Source organism: Colletotrichum paranaense, assembly GCF_030867605.1.
Source record: "Colletotrichum paranaense strain IMI 384185 chromosome Unknown Scaffold_18.1, whole genome shotgun sequence".
Lineage (NCBI taxonomy): Eukaryota > Fungi > Ascomycota > Sordariomycetes > Glomerellales > Glomerellaceae > Colletotrichum > Colletotrichum paranaense.
The window spans coordinates 144,047-163,033 of record NW_026848976.1 but is presented as its reverse complement, the minus strand read 5'-3'; the positions used below and the strand labels follow the sequence as shown (position 1 = coordinate 163,033).

Below are 18,987 nucleotides of genomic sequence, written 5' to 3'. Positions count from 1 at the left end.
CCTCAGAAAGGTTGCGTCTCCCGTGTCAGCCACGCTAGGGTCAAGGGGTCATTCTGGAAATAATCCTTCGTTTTCTGGAAGATTTCCGCATTGTGCTTGTTTAACCACGCTTTCTCTTCCACTGTCAAGAGACTGGGGTCAATCAAATTTTGGCAGTATGGGACCATAGTGACGTGCTCGAAGCCCAAGTAGGGCTTGTCGCCAAAAGAATGCTTTGTCTTGACTTCGGTTACCATTGCGACATTCTCGATCCGAATGCCATATGACCCGTCCTCGTAGAATCCTGGCTCGATAGACACTACGTTGCCTGGTGCAAGAGCGACTTCGGCAAACTGGACTCTGGTGCCGATACCGATAGGGCCCTCATGTACGTTGAGGTACGACCCAACACCATGGCCAGTTCCATGACGGTAGTCGAGGCCCTCTCTCTGAGGCGCAAGCAGTGTTAGTTACCCATCTCTGCTGGTCAAGGCTGCGATTTAATACGTACCCATAGGTGCTGGCGAGCCAAGCAGTCAAGCGCAAAGCCAGTTGTGCCCTTGGGAAATATCGCAGTGTCCAGCGCAATGTTCCCCTTAAGCACCAAGGTGTAGGCGAGCTTCTCCGCTTCCGTAGGTTGTCCGAAGTGCAAAGTCCTTGTTGTGTCGGTAGTTCCGTCGAGGTACTGCGCACCAGAGTCGCACAGGTAAATGGCATTGGGGTCAATGGTGCTGCATGCCCCTCGCTCCGGCTTATAGTGAATCACAGCGGCGCTAGAGAGATATCAGCAAGAGTTGGGATGATTGGTGTCTCATGGTGCCGCCATAGCCCAGGTAGAATATGTTCACTAGAGGCAAGAGAAGTCCAAACTTACTTCGCACCAGTCGATGAAATGGTGTCAAATGACAAGCCAACGTAATCTTTCTGCTTTGCACGCAGTTGTTCGAGTTTGTCGCCTGCCTCAACTTCGTCCAACTTCACTTTCTTGGCCACAAGCTGGTCTTCCAGCCAAGCAAAGTACTCGATCAAAGCAGCGCCATCACGAATGTGACAAGCCCTCATACCAGCCATCTCGTTCTTATTCTTGACAGCCTTAGAGTCCCCGATAGGACTTCTTACCTCGTCAACTTGACCGTCTCCGCCCAGGGAGCGCTTCAATGCCCAAGATGCCTTGTTGGAGATCATGAACCTCTGAGATGTAGTTCCAGTTGCTGACTCGGTCGATTTAACCTCGGATCGTAAAGCGTCAATTGCATCGAAGATGGCTTCGTAAGGCTTGACAGCGACGTCATTCTCCGCAAGATAATCCTGAGTCTCTTTTCCAAGCTTAGTATCGTCAACATAAAGGGTTGCTGAATCGGGAGTAATGATTGCATATGAGAAGAAGACGGGGTTGTAGGGAATGTCGTCGCCGCGGAGATTGAAGAGCCAGGCAACCTCGTCGAGCATTGACACAACAAAGGCAGGTGAGTTCTTCTTTTCCAGCTCTTGGCGTAAGTCCTTGAGCTTGCTCTTGACGTCCTTGCCATTGAACCTCTCGGGCAGCACTTTGACGGGGTTCTTGGGGCGAGCCGGGCGATTAGCAGCCCACACAAGATCCACCAAGTTGTCATCCAAAGGCAGCAGATCACTACCGCCAGATCTCTTGACCTTTTCAGCGAGTTTCTTGGCTACGGAGCCTGTGATGAGTTTGGCGTCAACACCGACAACCTTGCCACCAGTAGACTGTTCAGCAGACCATTCTTGCCATGTAGGAACATCTTGGAGACCTTGTTTCAGGAGCAACCAGTTTTGATCAAGCTGCTTCGAAGCTTGGTTGAAGTATCTTCCGTCGGTAGCCAGCGCAGCCTTGTCCAAGGTTACGACAGCGCAGCCGGCAGAGCCACTGAAACCAGAGATAAATTCCCGGCGAGCATCGCAGCCAGCGATGTATTCGGAGGCATGGGAGTCTTCAGAGGGGATGACTACACATAGAAGAACAGGGAATCAGTGACGACGCTACAACAACGCAACCGGCAGAAAACTGGCTTGCAGTAATTTGTCCATACCGTAAACGTCGACCTTGCGCTCCTTCATCAGCTCTCTGAGCCTTGAGAGGCGGCTGGTTGTGTCAATTCGCTCCATATCTAGAGCTGGGATTTGGTGTAATGCTCGATGGCCAAGGCCAGGAGAAGATATATGAAAGCCGGCGGATGATGCAGCGGGCGGGGGCCAGACGCTGACGCTGCTTGTAGGGAATCGATAGCTGGTTCGGCAGACAAGACAAAGGGCAGGGCGAAGACTGGTCCTGAGCATGAGGAGGGAATGCTGGAGGTACGACCAGGACGGTGGGCGCGTGTGGTCAATTTCACTGGGAAGCGGAGGTTAAGGCAAAGGTAAATGGGATACCCGATGTGGCTTGACCTGCGCGGGGACAACTAACTCCACGGGCAGCGTCGGGACAAGTAAGGTAGGTAGGCACGTACGCAGGTAATGGAAGGAGCTGACTGTGACGACTCCACGTTTGGAAAATGCTGCAGCTCAGGTCAGGCCTGGGTACAGTAGGTAGTCCTGCCTAGCTACCTGATAGTGTGGGCCTGGACGACAGATACATACAAATGCACACCAGCTCTCCTTCCACAAAAGTGAGTAGTGCCCCGCACCAGCTCATGTTCAGACCTGAGGGAGGGGCAGATTCCGTTACTGCCCGCCCTTCTGTGTGGTACCTTAAGACAGCGGGGGCCTGTGTAATAGGCAGCTGGAGCATGTGGCGTGGTGAGATGGCACGTGGGTGGCATGGACAGGTACCAAGGCACCATGTTAAGTGCATATATACCTTAATTAGGTAAGTAAGTCGGTTACCGTCGAATGCCTTAGGTGAATACATATGTCTTGCACAGAGTTATCTACCAGTTGTCTACTTCCCAAGACTTTTAGTCGCCTTAATCGCATAAACGGACTATGAGCTGCCATTCTTGCCAATGGAAGGGGATTATTTTGGATACTTAGGCGTCATTATTGTGACTTGTTCGCAGGTAATGCCAGGTTATCCGTAGAAATTAAAACACTAAATCTTCTTCTATCCGTGACACCTCGTATCACTGTCTTTCTCTTTCATCTTCCCTTCCAATAGAAAAAGACGTTGTCCGTTCTTCACCAGGTTACTTTGTCGCTCGTGTCATTTGGTCCTCCAGGCGACCCGACCCACCCTCATCTTCTCCGAGCTTTCTTACGCTTCACTTTGGGCACTCGGCCTGCATTTTATGTTTACCCAGAGCCTCAACTTCAAATTGTGACGCTCAACCATAGTCCCAAGCTCTGACGCCGCCATCCATCCTGCGCCTGCCTCTTCACGTCGAAGCACATCTTCATCATTGAGGAGATAGTTGAGTGTCAACATGAGAACAAAATCGACAAACATTTAAGTGCTTCATCCTTCCTCGCAAACATGGAACCTCAGCTGCCATCTACCATACAAGAGGCAGAAGCCGTAAGTCTCGTACCCACCCTCGGCAAGGTAGTGACTATACTGACAGTGACCTCGCAGTTAGTACTGGCTCTCTATGAACCGTCTCCTCCTGAGACCATTGCGCGCATCCAAGAGACGCTTCATCGCATGCAAAGATCCCCTTCCGGCTGGTGGATCGCCCGTGATCTCTTGGGCTATGCAGACGACAAGGTCAAGTTCTTCGGTGCCCTCACCCTGATTGTCAAGCTTAACACCGAAAGGTTGTATACCACCTCTCAATTTGGCCAGCACCGCCACTAATATCGAGATTAGCTCCTCACTGTCAAAGGAAGATGCATCAGAATTGCTACAAAATCTCATAGGCTGGTTTGTCAGGTCTCTGGACGACGGCTCCGGAGCCATGGTCGTTAGGAAGCTATCCGCAGCTTTGGTAACCTTTTTCTTATGCTTTCCCACCCAGTGGGGGCTTTGCATCCGTCACCTCTGTCTCTCTCTGTCCGAAGGTGTAGCATTGCCCCAAGACCGAGTCGATGACACCATCGATTTATCGAGCGTCCTGCAAACACTCCAGCCTCGAAACGTCCAGGCCGCACTATGGTTCTCAGGAGCACTAATAGACGAAGCAACGAAAGTGGAAATGAACTCAGCAAAACAGTGAGCATTGCAGCCTTTCTGATCCTGGTCTGTTCACTAACGGCGCAGAAGCATGGGTTTATATGAAAATCTCACGCGCAATGTTCCAGATGCTATGGCTCTCATGTCTCACGGATTTTCACGCCGAGGATCTTCAGATTCAATGAGCCACAGCTTACAGAAAGACACCATAACTTGTCTACAGGTAGGCAGTCACCTCATTTATCCAATCGCGTGAATGCCCCATCTTTAGGGACAAGTTGCTCACCACACATCGTCCAGTCGTGGGTTTGGTTCTCTCAGAGGGTTTCAGCGCACAACGACGAGCTTGTCCACGCTCTTCGGGCCCTGGTTCAGCCTACGATCACAGCTTTGTGCGATAACGAATTGTACGAGGTGGCCGTGGAGTTGCTCTCCGAAATTCTGTCAAACTACTCGGGCTTCTTGACAGATGAACATTACGAATCCCTCTTTTCTCTTTTCGAGACCCAGTGGTCTCATGAGCGATACCAGCGTCTTGTCCAAGGGGACTTCGACTTTGATTCCGTTCAATTCGGGCAGCTCATGATCGCTCTTGGCGATTCCAAGGTTGAGGATCTCATTCACGCTGTGGATGCCCGCTCATCGCGTTTTGTCGCACATCTTCGTGGGCTCCTCTCTGCCCAGGGATATCCTGTCAGCGAGGACAAGATTTTCGTCCCGGCCCTCGAGTTCTGGTCCACCTATGTTGAGACATTAACAGACTGCATTTACTCGGAGGAAGAGGGCTCAAAGGAATGGGTCTCTACGGCTACATCCCACGTTCTGGAAGCTATATCGACTGTGTGGCAACGAATTGCATACCCACCTGCCAGTGTTCTTGCTGATTGGGATTCGGTTGACCGCGCCGGTTTTGGCGATGCAAGGAAGGATGTTGCTGACCTTCTTCAATCGACCTTTACCGTGACTGGACCTCCCTTAATCTCAACTTTCGCCAATCTGACTCTTCAGTCGTTGTCACCAAACTCTTCGTCTGATCTTGAAGCTGCAGCGTTCTGTCTTGGATCCCTCGCCGATTGCGTGACTGGAGATGCCAGGTGCGACGAAAGCCTCAGAGCTGTTTTCTCCTCACCACTATTCGACCTTCTTCAGACATCGGGTTCGTCTATGCCAGGTCGCACTCGCCAGACCTGTATATCCCTGATTGAAAGATACTCCGATTACTTTGAGCGCGAGACCCAAAGCCTTCCAGCTGCACTGAATTTGCTCTTCTCTGTCCTTGCAGATCCCTTACTAGCTGGGCCGGCCGCAAAATCCATTTTACAGCTTTGTTCCTCGTCACGCTCCATCCTGGCATCGGAGGCAAGCGCATTCCTCAGTCAATATGAGGGTATTGCCGCACAAAGTCAGCTGGACTGTCTGGCTGTTGAGCGAATCATGGGAGCCATAGCCGCTGTCATCCAAGCCGTCCCAGATGAGAGCACCAAGTTCGACCATCTTAACTTCTTACTCTCGTTCGTCCAGAAAGATGCTCGCTTGTCAATGCATCTATTGTCCTTGCCCAGACTCCAGAGCGACGCATCAGGCAGCGGAACAGACATTCATCGCTGCCCGACGCTAGGCGATCCGTCGGAACTTCCCCTGCACATGGCCTTGAAAGCTCTGAGATGCCTCATAGGCATTGGTAAAGGTCTACAGGCTCCGGGCGACGTGCCTTTCGACCTGGACAGTGAGAAGGATATCCCGGCGACCGACAGCTCCTCCAGACTCGGCCATTTGCAGTCTGGGATCATGTCAATGATAGTACAGCTTCAGAGAGCGTTCCCACAGAGCGACGAAATTTCCGAGAGCATTTGCACCATTTTCCGATCGGGGTTTTCCGAGTCGGACGCTGGCCCATTCGTTTTCCCTCCAGGGCTGGTATGCGACTACCTCACTGAACAGACACCTCAAACACCTCGAATTGGCTACTTTGTGAACACTGCTTGTTCTTTCCTTAGTTCACTAAGAAGTATGAAGAGCGGTGATGTGGATGAAGTAAGGACGAAACTTCTCCGATGGGTCATTACTTTACTACAGCAACAACCAGGTAGGATCGCATTAGTTTCGATTCCAGGACCACGCTCACGATTTTGACGTAACAGAGCCAGATAATGATGTAGAGTTGGCGCAGAACGGCATTGAATTTACGAACCGCTTGATCTCGCGGGAGCCTGCGTCGCTTTTCCGACCGGATTGCCTTCCTCTTACGGAGTTTTTCTTCATCTACGCCTTGCGGATCCTAGATGGGCGCGAGCCACTACCCAAAGCTGCAGCTGCGGATTTCTGGGTTTGTTCGCCAACTCAGATTCATACGACACTCAATTGTACTGACCAGCACTAGGCCACGTTCATGGCTCTGAAGCCCGCAGATGCGACGATAGATCACGCGATAGCTCAGTTAGGCCCATTGCTGGCCCAGTCCATCGTTCGTAACATCGGCGGAACTGCCTCAAGGAGCGAACTCGACAGATTAAGTGAGCCTCTGAAAAAGATGGTCAGCAATCAAGCCAAAGCTCGTAATTGGCTCGAGCAAGCTTTGTCGGACCCATCATTCCCAAGCCAGCAGCTAGCTGGCGATGAAAAAGCGGTTTTTCTTAAGAAAATCATGAAGTGGGTTTGACTTTCTTCGTTGAGAGTGTGGGAACGTATCACTGACCATCTCTGACAGTCTTCGTGGAGCGAGGGGTACCAATCAGGTGGTGCGAGATTTTTGGCTTGCTGCGCGAGGCTCAAACTTCGCCTATGCCTCGTGAAGAGCATGTTCGAGAACTTGGAATCCAAGAGGCAATGCCTCAACAGCCCACCGGCGTTTCTCCTACACCCAGAAATGACTCCCATTAACGATGCACAACATTGTGGTTCGCGAAATGAGAAGTAATGATACATTGTGTTACAAATGTCCCAGCGCCACGATAGGTTAAGGGGCGCCTCGCCAAGCTGGCATTGAGATAACGATGAGGCTTCACAGCCCCGTGGCTTCTCTCACTAGGGCCATTGTTTCGTTGGCATTGAGACGGGCCTTGCTGGCACCCTTTGCTTCGACGGCATCGAGATATCGCCCCTCGTCAACAGACAGAAGCTCCATGTAGCGCTCACGGATTCCGCCAAGCCCCTCGACGACAGCCCTTGAGACGGCTTGCTTAAGATCTTTGAGAGAGGCATGAGAAAAAGAGTCGGCGAGTTGAGCTGGGTTCCTGGTATGAACATCAAAAATAGAGAGGATCTCCAACAGGTTTGATACCCCCGGCCGGTCAGCCGGATCATAGGAAACATTATTAGAGGAGTCTGTCAATGCACTCATTATCTTGACGTTGATCTCTTCGGGCGTGTCGGTGATCAGGATACGTGACCTCGGGTCCCTAGCGGATTTCGACATTTTCTGGGTTGGTTGTTGCAACGACATAACCCGGCGTGTCGGTGCTATATCTTGTTAGGGAATTGGGCCCCGGAGATAGATGATGATAAGAAAGATAGCTAGACAAACTCACATGTGATGGTCTCAGGAGACACCAAGAGAGGGCCGAAGTTGTGATTGAAATTTGTTACACACTCGCGAGCAAATTCCAAGTGCTGTCTCTGGTCATCACCGACGGGTACATGAGTGGCTCTGAACGAAAGTTAATCAAGTGCATTGCACCATGATTCCCATGATAGCTGCAGGCGGCAGGTGAATAACATGGAGCTCTTGGAGATACGGCCAAGTGAACGTACCGGTGGACGAGAATGTCAGCAGCCTGCAGGACGGGATATGAGAATAGGCCGAGCTTCAGCGAGGCTTTCGCACCTTCATCAAGAATGGTGGCATCATTTGAGAGTGACAGCTTGCTCTGTCAAGAAGTACCTGGTGTCAGTAATTTGTCTATTGATCAAGAGACGGTATAGTACTAGACCTTCCACTGTGTCATTCGTGACAAGTAACCCATCGAGGCTGTACAGCTCAAGATCCACATGAGCTCAGAATGCGCCGGGACCTGATGTTTGAATTGTCAGTCTTCGGGGTCAGGGTGGCTTCAGCGATTGCCCAGGTAAACGACTTTGGGTATACAAATATGTGTGAGAGATGGGGAGGGAGGCGCGGAGGGGTTGATCGTAACATACAGATGATTGATAGAATAAAGTCGAGCGTTCGGGGTTGATACCTGCAGCCAACAGAGCTGCCAGCGTTTCCCTCTTCCATTGCCTGAGCTGTTTTGCGTTCTGGGGTACGGTGATAGCGTGCAAGTCGACGACAGAATACACAAGTTTGCAGCTCTCAGAAGGCTTGGCTTGGAGTTGCACCCATTGGCGGATGGCACCGGCGTAGTTGCCCAGGTGCGGTGTTCCCGTAGGCTGGATGCCCGAGAAAATGACTTGGTGATTCCCACTTGACGCGTCGCGGCGTCCGGCCGGAACCTTGAGCCGGTGGACTGCCCGCCTCGAACGTTGCCACATGAGGAAGAGTCGTATTAATGTTCAGAGTAGAGAGGTCTGACAACGATTTTTAATTTAGGAAGAACGAGAATTTCAGGCATTGTACTCACTTTGTGTTCTCAATAACGAAATAGGCCCGAGGCGTCAAGAGGTTAGGTAAGACCCGCAGATGGCTTTAACCCCCGAAAATAGTTGCAAGCTCAATGACAGTTCATACCTGCCAGCCCGTGTGCTCTGAATCGTTGGCGTACACAAACATGATAAACTCACTGACCGAACGAAAGGGTGAGAAATCCGACGCATGGGGCAATGAACCGGTTATTTCCGTTCTGTCTATATTGCTATAACGGGGTGTGATTGGCCCTGGGCCTGGAGACATAGTTGAGGATTTTGTCATGATATGATGCCCAATGGCGAGCAGATCGCAGGCGCACAAGCCTTTGTAAACGACATAAGAATAGCAGTCTGTGACCCAACGCGACAAGGGCCAGGTTTGATATTTATGATTTACACAGGACACACTCACGACGGGGTCCCTTTCCAACTATTCGATACACTGACAGAGCCTTTTGTCATTCCTTTCTTTGGCTGTCCCCAATACTCTCCCTAGGTCCGACACGCCAACTTATACGTCGACATATCGGTGGCATGAACTCTCAGACGTTTAAGGCTGCCTTCCTTTTGGCCGCCTCGTCTTTCTTCCATTGGGTCTGGAGGAACCGCCGCTCCCCCTCTGATCGCTTGCCACTATCCTTATCGAACCGGACTGTAGCCAAAAACTCCTCCACTTTCTCGACTGTATCAAGTTCCCGGTTTTGACCCAGATGGTTCCACCGCGAGTCAATCGCCTCAGTCGTCTCTGGATCAATGGCATCCATGGCCTTGCCGACACCTGGGAAAAGAATGACACGTTAAATCTTGCTTCAAACGAGCAAGCAGGGACCTGCCTGCACGACGTCTTCCGTTGTTATGACCTACCAAGCTTTCCAAAGTCCCACACATTGGCCTTCATACCAATGCCGTAATAGGCGTGCTTTTGGAGAAAAGCTAGCCACAATTGAACCGTCTCAGGATTTCCGTCGCGGATTTGAACAAGGCGACGCATCGTTATACGCTCGAAGTTCTCCTGTGACTTTTTGAAGATGAAACTACTCCGGGGAACCGTCCATCGTTCAGTAATTCGAGGCAGTGGCACAGGGCCGAATGCTGGGAGCTTCAGGTAGTACGCTGCGCGAAGGGCAAAGTCGGAGAAGAATTCGAGGTTCCTCAAACTGTATGAGCGCAGCTGAAGGTCGCATGAAGGAATTCCGTACTCGGCTTCGCGACGTAGTGGCTGGAGATAGAGTGCCTGAACGCCTCGAGGATATCTTGGTTCGTTCTCTTTGGTCTTCCCGAAGAAATGTTGCCTTGCAAGTGATAATCATCAATATCACCGCATATTGTATGGCCCAGTCGCAGTGAGTACTTACACAGGGTCAGACTCGCTAATAGCCTGCGAGTTTCTCGTTGGTTCGGGAGCTTTCGAAGGCTGCATCACTGAGGCTTGCGGCGTCTCTGTGTTGAGTGAGCGAGTCCATGATGGTCTCAGGGTTCCCTGCGAACCAGGATTGAATGGTCAGTGAGAGAACAACTTTTGCCTCGTCCACGCAACGTCAACGCCGCGAGAGGAGTACCAACAAACCTGTAAATGTGACCGCGCCAGGCAGCGGGCGGTTGGCCTCAACAGTGTCGAAGCGCGCATCTTCTCTGCATATGTACCGAGATACTTGAGCAATGCGATGCTGTTGCCATGCGGAAAGGGTCGAGTACGGATCCTGACGGTAAAATCTAAAGGTACCCGCAAGTTATTCATATATGAGGTAAGCTGCGTGGGAACAGCCGTTTTCAAAAGAAAAGAAAAAAGGTCCACTTTATTGAATACCTCGTTTTATGCATATGACGATTTATTACCTCGCGTTGCTTCAACACATTAAATCTGCTTCGTTGGGTAATTCATATAGAGCGCTTGGTTGCATTCTCAAGGACAGTTCATTGTCGTGATTGAATTCAACACTATGTTATCGAATATTCACATCCATCATGTCTTGCATTCCTGACACCTGCGACTCGAGGCAATAGTTCATGTTTGATTTTTTATTTGTTTCGCGCAGCTATCAGCCAGCGACTTCGGGTATCACGAATTTAAAAGAGACATCTTTAGCCAGAGTAAAACGTGTTTCTGGCTACTGGCGGCTGCGCCGGCGGCGCTCCACCAACTTTTTGTAAAAGGCCTTTTTGCCGCTCGCCTTTTTCGTTTGAATCGCCTCATATTTGGATCTGAACTTGCCCGACGCCTTTTCTGCGCTTAACAACTCATCCACCAGTGTCTGCGTTCTCTCCTTGCGTGTCAAGCGAGCGCTGTAGAACTCGGTCGGGCCCTCGACAATACGTCCAACATGAGCGTAGCGAGGTACCTTGGCCTTGAGGGATTCCTTCTTGTAGTGTCGCTTAGAATCGATGGCGGTTCCTCTCATGTGAAGAATCTGAAGGTCTCGCTTCAGCTCGGGGTCGTTAGGGTCTGTCTTGGGAATGCCAAACCAGCCCGGGCCAGCATTATCTTTGGCAGTCTGTCTGCTGTTAGCTCACAGGTCCATGGAAGACTAATAGGCAGGGCACAGAATCGGGAGAGAGTCTCAAATCAGAGTAACTATGAAATAAATGATCATTTTGGCGTGGCAGGTAACCCAAGACGGGCACCGTCACCACATCAAGAAAATAAAGCAGGGGTTGCTTCTCATCAGGAGATGTGAGTGGTGGAGGGTAAGGAGTAGAAATTGCGCGAGGCGCTGCAACGTACCTTCTTCTCCGCTGGCCTAGGATCGCGAAGCATAACGCTCTTTGGGTCTTGTGCCTTGGCTTGCACCTTTGAATCCAGAGTTGGATTGGCAGGCGCGGCCTTCATAGCAATCAAGGTGCAATCCTTGGGCCGTGGCGGCTGCTTCGTCGCGAGGCGACTAGCCGCTTCTTTCAGGAGTTCATCAAGACGCCCATCGCACAGCTCTGGCATAGCGATAATGTGCGATTGAACAATGGGAGCTGACGGGAGGATCAGCTGTGTGAAGAAAAGGATCGAGGAGAAAGAAGAGAGCTGTGCCGACTGAAGCAAGATTTTTTTTTTCGTCTTTAAAGGTCTAGTGGGGCAATGGGATTCGACACGAGTGGATAGTGAATTGAGGCGCGTCGGTTAGGTTGGAGGTGATTACTATGTATTAGGTAATGCATCGATACACAGGCTGTTATGTAAGCCGGAAGCGATGAAAGACCAGCTGCCCTGGCCAGCTCATAGACTCCCGCCGCATTGGAGCGCATTGCTCTACAGTGCAGTCGTATTGGATTCTCGATTCTCAGCCACGTCATCGGCCACATGCAGCTCTACGCAACTGGGGACCACATCACCTTCACGGCATATCTAATATTGTCTGGCGTCAGATAGGAAATGGCAGCACCAAATTTTGGGGCGACTCGGCCTCCCAAGGGGCTGCGTGATGGACGAGGCCGTGGGATGCCCAACAGGCAGCTGAATAGAGTAATTCGGTGTGCTCTGAGAATTGAGGCTGCATGTCGCACCCAAGATACCAACGTTCCTGCCTGCAGAGTACTAAGTACCTATTGCTGCATTGCCCGATCGTAAAGTGCTCAACACCTAAAGGTTGAATTGAAGGTATGTTCGATTACCAAGAACGTATCGTGGATTGTACCTTAGGTGTCATTACACGTCGCTTGAATTACCCGGGCCACGCTGAGGACTTGGTTCCCTACCTTAAGGTGTCAAACTACGCACACAGTCAGGTGCCTAGGGTGGTAAGCAAGGTAGTAAGGTAAGGTGAGGTGTGGTAAGGTGAGGTAGCGTTGCCTTGCAGTCAGGCCGTGATGTCCATCCAGCACACCTATCTCAGTCGGGTGGTTTTTTAGCGGTCAGGCACTCATGACAGGTTTAACAAGGTACCGCCCACATACCCTGAAGTACCTTAGTCTCGTAAGGCATCCATAACCTGACCAATGGACATCAGCCTACCTTATGCCAGCCTCCAGGTTTTGTGCTTTCAAGATTCTAGGTACCTTGCCTTACCTTACCGAGGTACATCCTTGTTCCTAATGACGCTGCCTATGGAAGAGGCTGTTACCTAAGGTACCTCACATCTGCCCCCGATAAGAGGTCTGTCGAGCCCACTCACCTCATCGCATGGGCGCTCAGTCGCCAGTATCGCGTTCAAGTTCGCCTGTCGCACACATCAACCGGCTTCAAGTATTATATCTTTAGTTAAAGGGATCCAACATATCACTGGCGTTTGCTGTCTATCCGTACTCACCTCCTTCCACCCTAAATCGTTCGATTCTTCATCCTTGGCTCCCTGAGGTGCAATACCTTGCGTGCTTACCTTACCTACGGGCAACCGAAGTTGTTGACAGAGGCAGTCCGCGGCGCTGAACCGAAGTACCTACCTACATTGCCTACCCACCTTGCCCTAGGTACCTTATCTTGGAGACCTGCCGGACATTTACCCGCTGTCTGCTCTCTCCTCCACCGTCCTCCCAAAGTCCAGAGTCCCAACGCCTCAAGGGTCTCTCAATGGTTGGTAGCCCGTGCATCGCAATCCGACTCTAAGCATCTGATTTGCGTATCTCACCGCGCCTCCGAGCCGAGACGCGCCAGAGCACTGATCGCAAGTCTCAATCAACACCTTGAACGTCCGACAGACGACCCGACAAACCCCACACACCTGTGATTCGCAGCTTTCCCATCGCGTTGCCCACCAATTCCACGCATCAACCATTTTCAACCACCTTAGGTACAGTCAGGAATCACTGTTTCTCGCGACAGCTACCATGGACCCTCAAAATCAGCCTGGCTCTCATGCCCAGCAAGGCCGCCCGCAGCCTGTGTATGATACGTCTCATGGCGGCCATTATGGTAAGTGGAAATGCAACCAACCCCCTCGCCTACCCTCCCCGATCACGCGCGAATGCGCGATGGGAGCGCACTCTTGACGCGAGCTACCTCCTTCACTTCATCCCAGCCTCTTCTTACCACAGTTGTACTGATGTCCATCTTCAAACTTAGGCGCAAGTGCTGCGGTTCGTATCTCCTCCTTGCGACTCGCAAACGGCGTCTACCTGCAACGCATACGATCCATCTCATGAGCCGTATCTAATCACGCACACAGCTATCGGCCCAGGGTTTCGCTCCCGCCGAACTTTACACCGGCCCTTGGGCAAATGTGCGGTCACACCCCCATTCCCTTTCATATGAATCTGGAGTCGACTGACGCGCGTTGCCACATGACAGGTTCATCAAGGCTTGACCGGCCAGTACAAGGACATCTTGACAACCTACTGGCAGCAGACCATCAATCATTTGGAAAGCGACAACCATGACTACAAGCTGCATCAACTGCCCCTGGCGCGCATCAAGAAAGTTATGAAGGCTGATCCCGAAGTCAAAATGATATCTGCCGAAGCACCCATCCTCTTCGCAAAGGGCTGCGACATCTTCATCACGGAACTCACGATGCGGGCATGGATACACGCCGAAGAGAACAAGCGGCGCACTTTACAGCGATCTGACATTGCGTCTGCCCTCGCCAAATCGGACATGTTTGATTTTCTTATTGACATAGTTCCTCGGGAGGAGGCTTCTTCGCATGCCAAGAGAACAGCGGGACAGGCTGCTCCCACACCCCAAGGCGTTCCAGCCCAAGCAAACCCCCAAATGCCAGGCCAGCATGGCTCCATGCCACAACCAGCAAACCATTCGTCCTCCTCGCATCCCATGGCGGCAACTGATTACGGTCTCGCTGGCCACGCTCTTGGGCCCGATCAGGATTATCGCCAAAACCCGAATATGTACCCCGGCCAAGTACAGCCAGGCCCCTCTGCCCCCTATGGACAAGCTCAACAACCCATGTATGGCGAGATTGAGGGCATGTATGGTTATGGAACTATGCAGCCACAGCAGGTGAGTGTCTGTCCAGTATTGATGATTCGCTACGCCACGAACGGGCTGACAAACTTGACAGCCTCCCATGTCCAGCGAGGAGTTCGAGTAGACGATGGACACGCGCAGCAACAAATGTGTCTACAGCGGCTATCTTCAGTTTACCCCTCACAGGTGAAGCAAAAATAGGGGCCAAGTTATCGTTTCGATTTCGATCCGGCGTAGAGGCGTTCAAGGCATTATTAGCGACGAGAGCCATGATGACGGGACAGCATCGAATCTGCCAGTGCTTCACGATGGATTGATCCTCTTGAGTAATTAGTAGGTTGCGGAGGGGAAAGCTATGAGCTCCATATCTGAGCCTAGTAACATCCCGGAGAGAATACAAATGGGTATTTGCTTCAGCAGGACTCAGATATGACGCGTGCTGGTTTATTCAACAGAGTACCCCTTGCATGCACTAGGTTCTGCACACATCATCTGGGAGGCAAACGGCTCTCACTTCATCATACCGAATCTGGATGAAAAGTTGGCGAGAGGAGCGCTGCGTGTAGGACCTTGGGCATTCGAGGTAAGCCTGTAAGGAATGTCAATATTTGAGTGTGGGAAGACGAAAGTGATCTCGAGCCTTACTTTTCCAGTAGGATGGGACCGTTCAATGCGTCTACGCGACCAAACTTTTTATTGCGAATTGAAATATCAAAGAATTCGTCGTGATTGTCAGACTGCATCAGGTTGATCGTTTGTTGGAGTTCGTCCAGGTTCTCTCGTAGCATGGCTCCGTTTTCAAGACTGTCGACAAACTCGGTGAGATACTGAACGTCTTTGGCCAAGGCCGCGACGGCGTTGGTGTTGATATGCTTCACGTCCGGGGAAAGTGGCAACGCCTGCACGACAACATATGTCAGTGATGTCGGAACGAGTTGGGACTGTCCGGGACATCAAGAAACTCACAAGAATCTTGTTAGCGGCATGGCTGAGTGCATCAAAGTATATGAGCTCTTTAATTTCTCTTGGCAAGCCTAGAAGCGTCGAGTTCATGATGGTCGAAAGATACCGGGTCATAGTCTGCATGTAGCTGCTTGGGTCGGGAGATGTCGTAGTCACCATCCTATATACCGTTGTTAGTCAACATCAACGAGGCGTTTCGTTTGTAGTCGAAAACAGTCTAGTCCAACATACCAGTCATATTCAGCTGTATCCACAAGGTCATCGATCTTTGAGTTGACAAGTTCGAAAATACGCTTCTCGGCTGTCTTTTTGTTGTTTCGGAATTCTTCAGTGGCAACAAGCGTGACAGGGCCGCCAGCTGACGTAGACGATCTTGCTCGGATAAGAAGCTGCTCAAGCTCCTGGCATGCGGCTTCAAAGTGCTCTAGGTTGATGAGAATCTGCACAATCTGCCCGAGATATTGTGAGCTCAGCCTCTCGACGAGAGACTTGCAAACCTTTTCGGTCAGCAGCTCGTCAAGCGACTGCAAGTTGTTGAAGAGTCAGTAACGTTTCTCAAGTTACACCAGCCATGTTACTTGCCTTGCGAAGTGTGTCGTCGATTACATTTGGATGCTGGAAGTGGTCATCGGAGAAGAAGTAGAACTGGTTCAAGAAGTTGCGAATGTCGATGCAGCAAAGTGGATACATCTGCGAGAATGGCAAAACGCAGGGGAAGCTGAATGATGATCAGACACTTGAGTAAGGATATGGTCAGACAATAGGCTTGCTTACCTGAGCTCCTCGAGCGGTTTTTCTTGGGAAAACCAGCTAACGTTCACCACCTTCTCATACTCTTCACGAGTATTAATTGCCATAGGCATGTAGTCGTCCGTTGACACAATCTAGCTCGCGTTAGCTACCCCAAACTTTGCCTAAGCGGACAAGATTCTGTACCTCCTGGAAGTCTTCGCTGAAGCGACGCTTCAAAAGCTCTGCATACTTGTCAAACAACGTAAGCAGGAAGTTGTCCAGCATAGAAACAGAATAGCCCCAGCCCTGTTGTGGATCAAATGTCAGGAAACGGGTTTTGAAGAGTAGCACACGACTCAACAAAACTGCTTACCTCCATGGTTTGAATGAAAAGAGCTATAACGCCTTTGATCTTGAGTAGTATCTCGGCGTTGCTGACTTCATTGAGGGCCTGGGAGGTCAATGTGATAGCCGTGTGACACATTGAGTCCCATAGCTCGTCAACCTAAGAACAATTCAGCACTAGCACAAAGGGAGGCCGAGGGGAGCGTCATCCTACATCAACCGCAGAGCGCAAGTTGGGGACTCGTCTCATGGTCGCCTTCTCGATGATGGCAAAACCAGCAATGCCTTCGAGGAGACTGCTCAGGGAGGATTCATCCTCTGCAACAAGATTCACCGTGCTTGGCAGTAGTAAATCTTTCTGCTGGCGACGAGTTGTAGCATACTCGGCACGGAATTTCTCGCTTTGACCCAGGGCATTGTGGATATGAAGGCACTCGAACAACGGGGTGAAGTCAACCCGTAGCTCCTCGTTGTCGAGCACGTCGAACTCTTCGCTTTCGTCAAAGACCAGCTCGATCGACGAGTTGAGTCTGAAGTTGTTGAGGAAACTGTCTCGCTCCACACGTTCTCTCTGTCTCGCCCTTCTAAGTTCGGTGTGATAGAACGCGACCTCACCAAGGAACTGTGAGGTCTCGCGAATTCGAAACAGCCAGGTATTTAGGTCGGTCATAACGGCTTCAGAAATGATTTTCTGAGATGCGGGTATCGACTTTTGGATCACATCGGCTAGTCTATGCTGAGTGGCGTACTTATTCTGGATCGTCGGAATCAGATGCTCATTCTGCAAGTCCTCGAGTGACTTGAGTGCTGCATAATATTTTTTAGTACGGATCAGGTCATGGGCATGATTGACAGCGTGGAGGATCTTGAGCGACTCTTTCAGAGCATCCGATGCGTCGGCAATATTCTGCCGAACAGCTCTTGTGTTGACCAGAGCTTGCTTCTGGTCAGCAAGCTTCTCGGTGCTGGCCTGGATTGACTGGTTCAATCTGAGAATCTCTGCTGTGAGAGTAACAGTGCCTTCGCGCACGTTCTGAAGTTGGTTCACGGAACCAAGAAACTCCTCGTGCTTTGTCAAGCCTATTCTCTCGATATCAGACTCTCTGTCTTCGGCATATCGCACGAGATTTTGCATCAGCGAGGGGGTTCGATTCGAGTGCGAAGCATCTTTGAGGACCGGAATGAGCTGGTCGAGAAAGTCTGCGTCAGATGAAGTGATGATGATCTGGGGCAAGTTCGAGTTAGCAAATGAAAAAGATGTGTGCGGTTGGTATCAAGGCTCAGATTCAACCTGTTGGACGGCTGCGCCATAATCATCATAGGTCTGCGGGCGCCGAGGCATCTTGTTCCATGCCTTGCGCAGTACGCGGTCTCGTTGGGGTGGACTGGACACGGGGTTCGTTTAGTCGGTAGGCGGTGGCGCTTTATTGTAGAACCAGCTTCGTGGCTTGGGCTGGGCATGAGCAAGTCTCTGGTTGAGGCAGAAGCGGCCAGTTCAATGAAATCTGACGAACGTGGACGAAAAGGCGATTGGGTTGTGCCGGTGGCCCTGTGTTAAGGTACGGATGCTCAGGTAGGTCGATAGACTGGTACTAGGTAAGTAAGCTCCACCCGGCGGTTGGTGATGTCGGAGCTAAGATATGCGGATTGCTATGCAGGCCTGAGGAGGCTCTTCCTTTTTGGACTAGGCTCGGTCAGCGCCACTAATGCAGGTGCTAGCATGGAAAGTAAGGTACCCTGGCATACCTGGCAGCACCACTTTGACGTGGGTGACCTTCCATCCCGGGGCCGTGTCCTCCGGCAGCCAAGGACCTTGTCTCCCGGTTTGCGGGGTGGGTGGGTCCCGTCCCTCATAACGTAGCTCCAACTTGATACTGGGCAACGGTTATGTTTAGATCATCACCAGCTAATAGTGGACCGTAGTGCCAAACTTTTCCAGACATGGCAAGTCCATTCAGTTTTGATCCTACATTCTTCATAAAGGATGACCTCGGGCTGCTTACCATACTTCTTTCAGAAGCCTAACAGGAACACGAACGGCATCTACAAGCACTGGCCTCTCTCGCTCTCTTCGTGTCACCACGCTGGACTTACACCTCTCCACAGAACAGTAATATTACGGCACAGTTCTGTCGTCATGTACCTGCCTCGGAACTGGTGCGAACAGTGTCCTTCCAGCGGTCCCGATCGGCTCGCTGCTCCCTCGTTCGGAGTATGGGAAGGAAGTGTGAGAGGTTGTAAGTTGGGGCAGGTACACCTGATGCATATTGGTTGATGTGGCTACTCCTGGATGACTGCCTCCATTACGTTGCATTCAATTAAAGTAATTCGAAGGATGCTTTGGTGAGCTGCTATCTCCTTCGTGGGCTGGTTGAAGACGAAGCTCGTGTGGTGAGGGAGGAATCTTCAGTAGGTAAGGTGAAACTTCAGACTTTGGAGGCAGGCAGGTGCAAGCCCTCGTAATATTCCTTCGTCCACCACGGAAGGAAAGTGT

At 51.2% G+C, this 18,987-nt stretch overlaps 6 protein-coding genes across 6 annotated transcripts; 2 read left to right on the top strand and 4 right to left on the bottom strand.

Moving 5' to 3' along the window:
* Positions 1-2: 2 nt before the first annotated feature.
* On the bottom strand, positions 3-2,274 carry CPAR01_15109 (metallopeptidase family M24; the record flags this gene model as incomplete). Its single annotated transcript, XM_060499359.1, has 4 exons — positions 3-428; positions 491-752; positions 854-1,943; positions 2,028-2,274. 4 exons carry the CDS (start codon positions 2,272-2,274, stop codon positions 3-5), a joined length of 2,025 nt encoding a protein of 674 aa, XP_060341791.1.
* A 1,132-nt stretch (positions 2,275-3,406) lies between these two features.
* On the top strand, positions 3,407-6,959 carry CPAR01_15108 (uncharacterized protein; the record flags this gene model as incomplete). The annotated part of the gene is made up of 8 exons (XM_060499358.1): positions 3,407-3,448; positions 3,506-3,687; positions 3,740-4,081; positions 4,130-4,265; positions 4,343-6,128; positions 6,184-6,368; positions 6,423-6,695; positions 6,750-6,959. The coding sequence occupies 8 exons, from the start codon at positions 3,407-3,409 to the stop codon at positions 6,957-6,959; spliced, it is 3,156 nt and encodes a 1,051-aa protein (XP_060341790.1).
* Positions 6,960-7,043: 84 nt separating this feature from the next.
* CPAR01_15107 (tryptophanyl-tRNA synthetase) lies at positions 7,044-8,512 on the bottom strand (the record flags this gene model as incomplete). The annotated part of the gene is made up of 5 exons (XM_060499357.1): positions 7,044-7,501; positions 7,570-7,688; positions 7,793-7,908; positions 7,972-8,052; positions 8,180-8,512. The coding sequence occupies 5 exons, from the start codon at positions 8,510-8,512 to the stop codon at positions 7,044-7,046; spliced, it is 1,107 nt and encodes a 368-aa protein (XP_060341789.1).
* Positions 8,513-9,147: 635 nt separating this feature from the next.
* On the bottom strand, positions 9,148-11,537 carry CPAR01_15106 (ribosomal protein S10p/S20e; the record flags this gene model as incomplete). Its single annotated transcript, XM_060499356.1, has 6 exons — positions 9,148-9,383; positions 9,470-9,897; positions 9,961-10,045; positions 10,173-10,318; positions 10,748-11,097; positions 11,328-11,537. The coding sequence occupies 6 exons, from the start codon at positions 11,535-11,537 to the stop codon at positions 9,148-9,150; spliced, it is 1,455 nt and encodes a 484-aa protein (XP_060341788.1).
* A 1,820-nt stretch (positions 11,538-13,357) lies between these two features.
* On the top strand, positions 13,358-14,577 carry CPAR01_15105 (histone-like transcription factor and archaeal histone; the record flags this gene model as incomplete). Its single annotated transcript, XM_060499355.1, has 5 exons — positions 13,358-13,442; positions 13,593-13,606; positions 13,696-13,749; positions 13,818-14,486; positions 14,548-14,577. The coding sequence occupies 5 exons, from the start codon at positions 13,358-13,360 to the stop codon at positions 14,575-14,577; spliced, it is 852 nt and encodes a 283-aa protein (XP_060341787.1).
* Positions 14,578-14,963: 386 nt separating this feature from the next.
* Positions 14,964-17,835, bottom strand: CPAR01_15104 (uncharacterized protein; the record flags this gene model as incomplete). The annotated part of the gene is made up of 10 exons (XM_060499354.1): positions 14,964-15,042; positions 15,099-15,352; positions 15,420-15,576; positions 15,648-15,940; positions 15,981-16,134; positions 16,191-16,300; positions 16,353-16,454; positions 16,522-16,653; positions 16,708-17,718; positions 17,785-17,835. The coding sequence occupies 10 exons, from the start codon at positions 17,833-17,835 to the stop codon at positions 14,964-14,966; spliced, it is 2,343 nt and encodes a 780-aa protein (XP_060341786.1).
* Between the last annotated feature and the right edge of the window lie 1,152 nt (positions 17,836-18,987).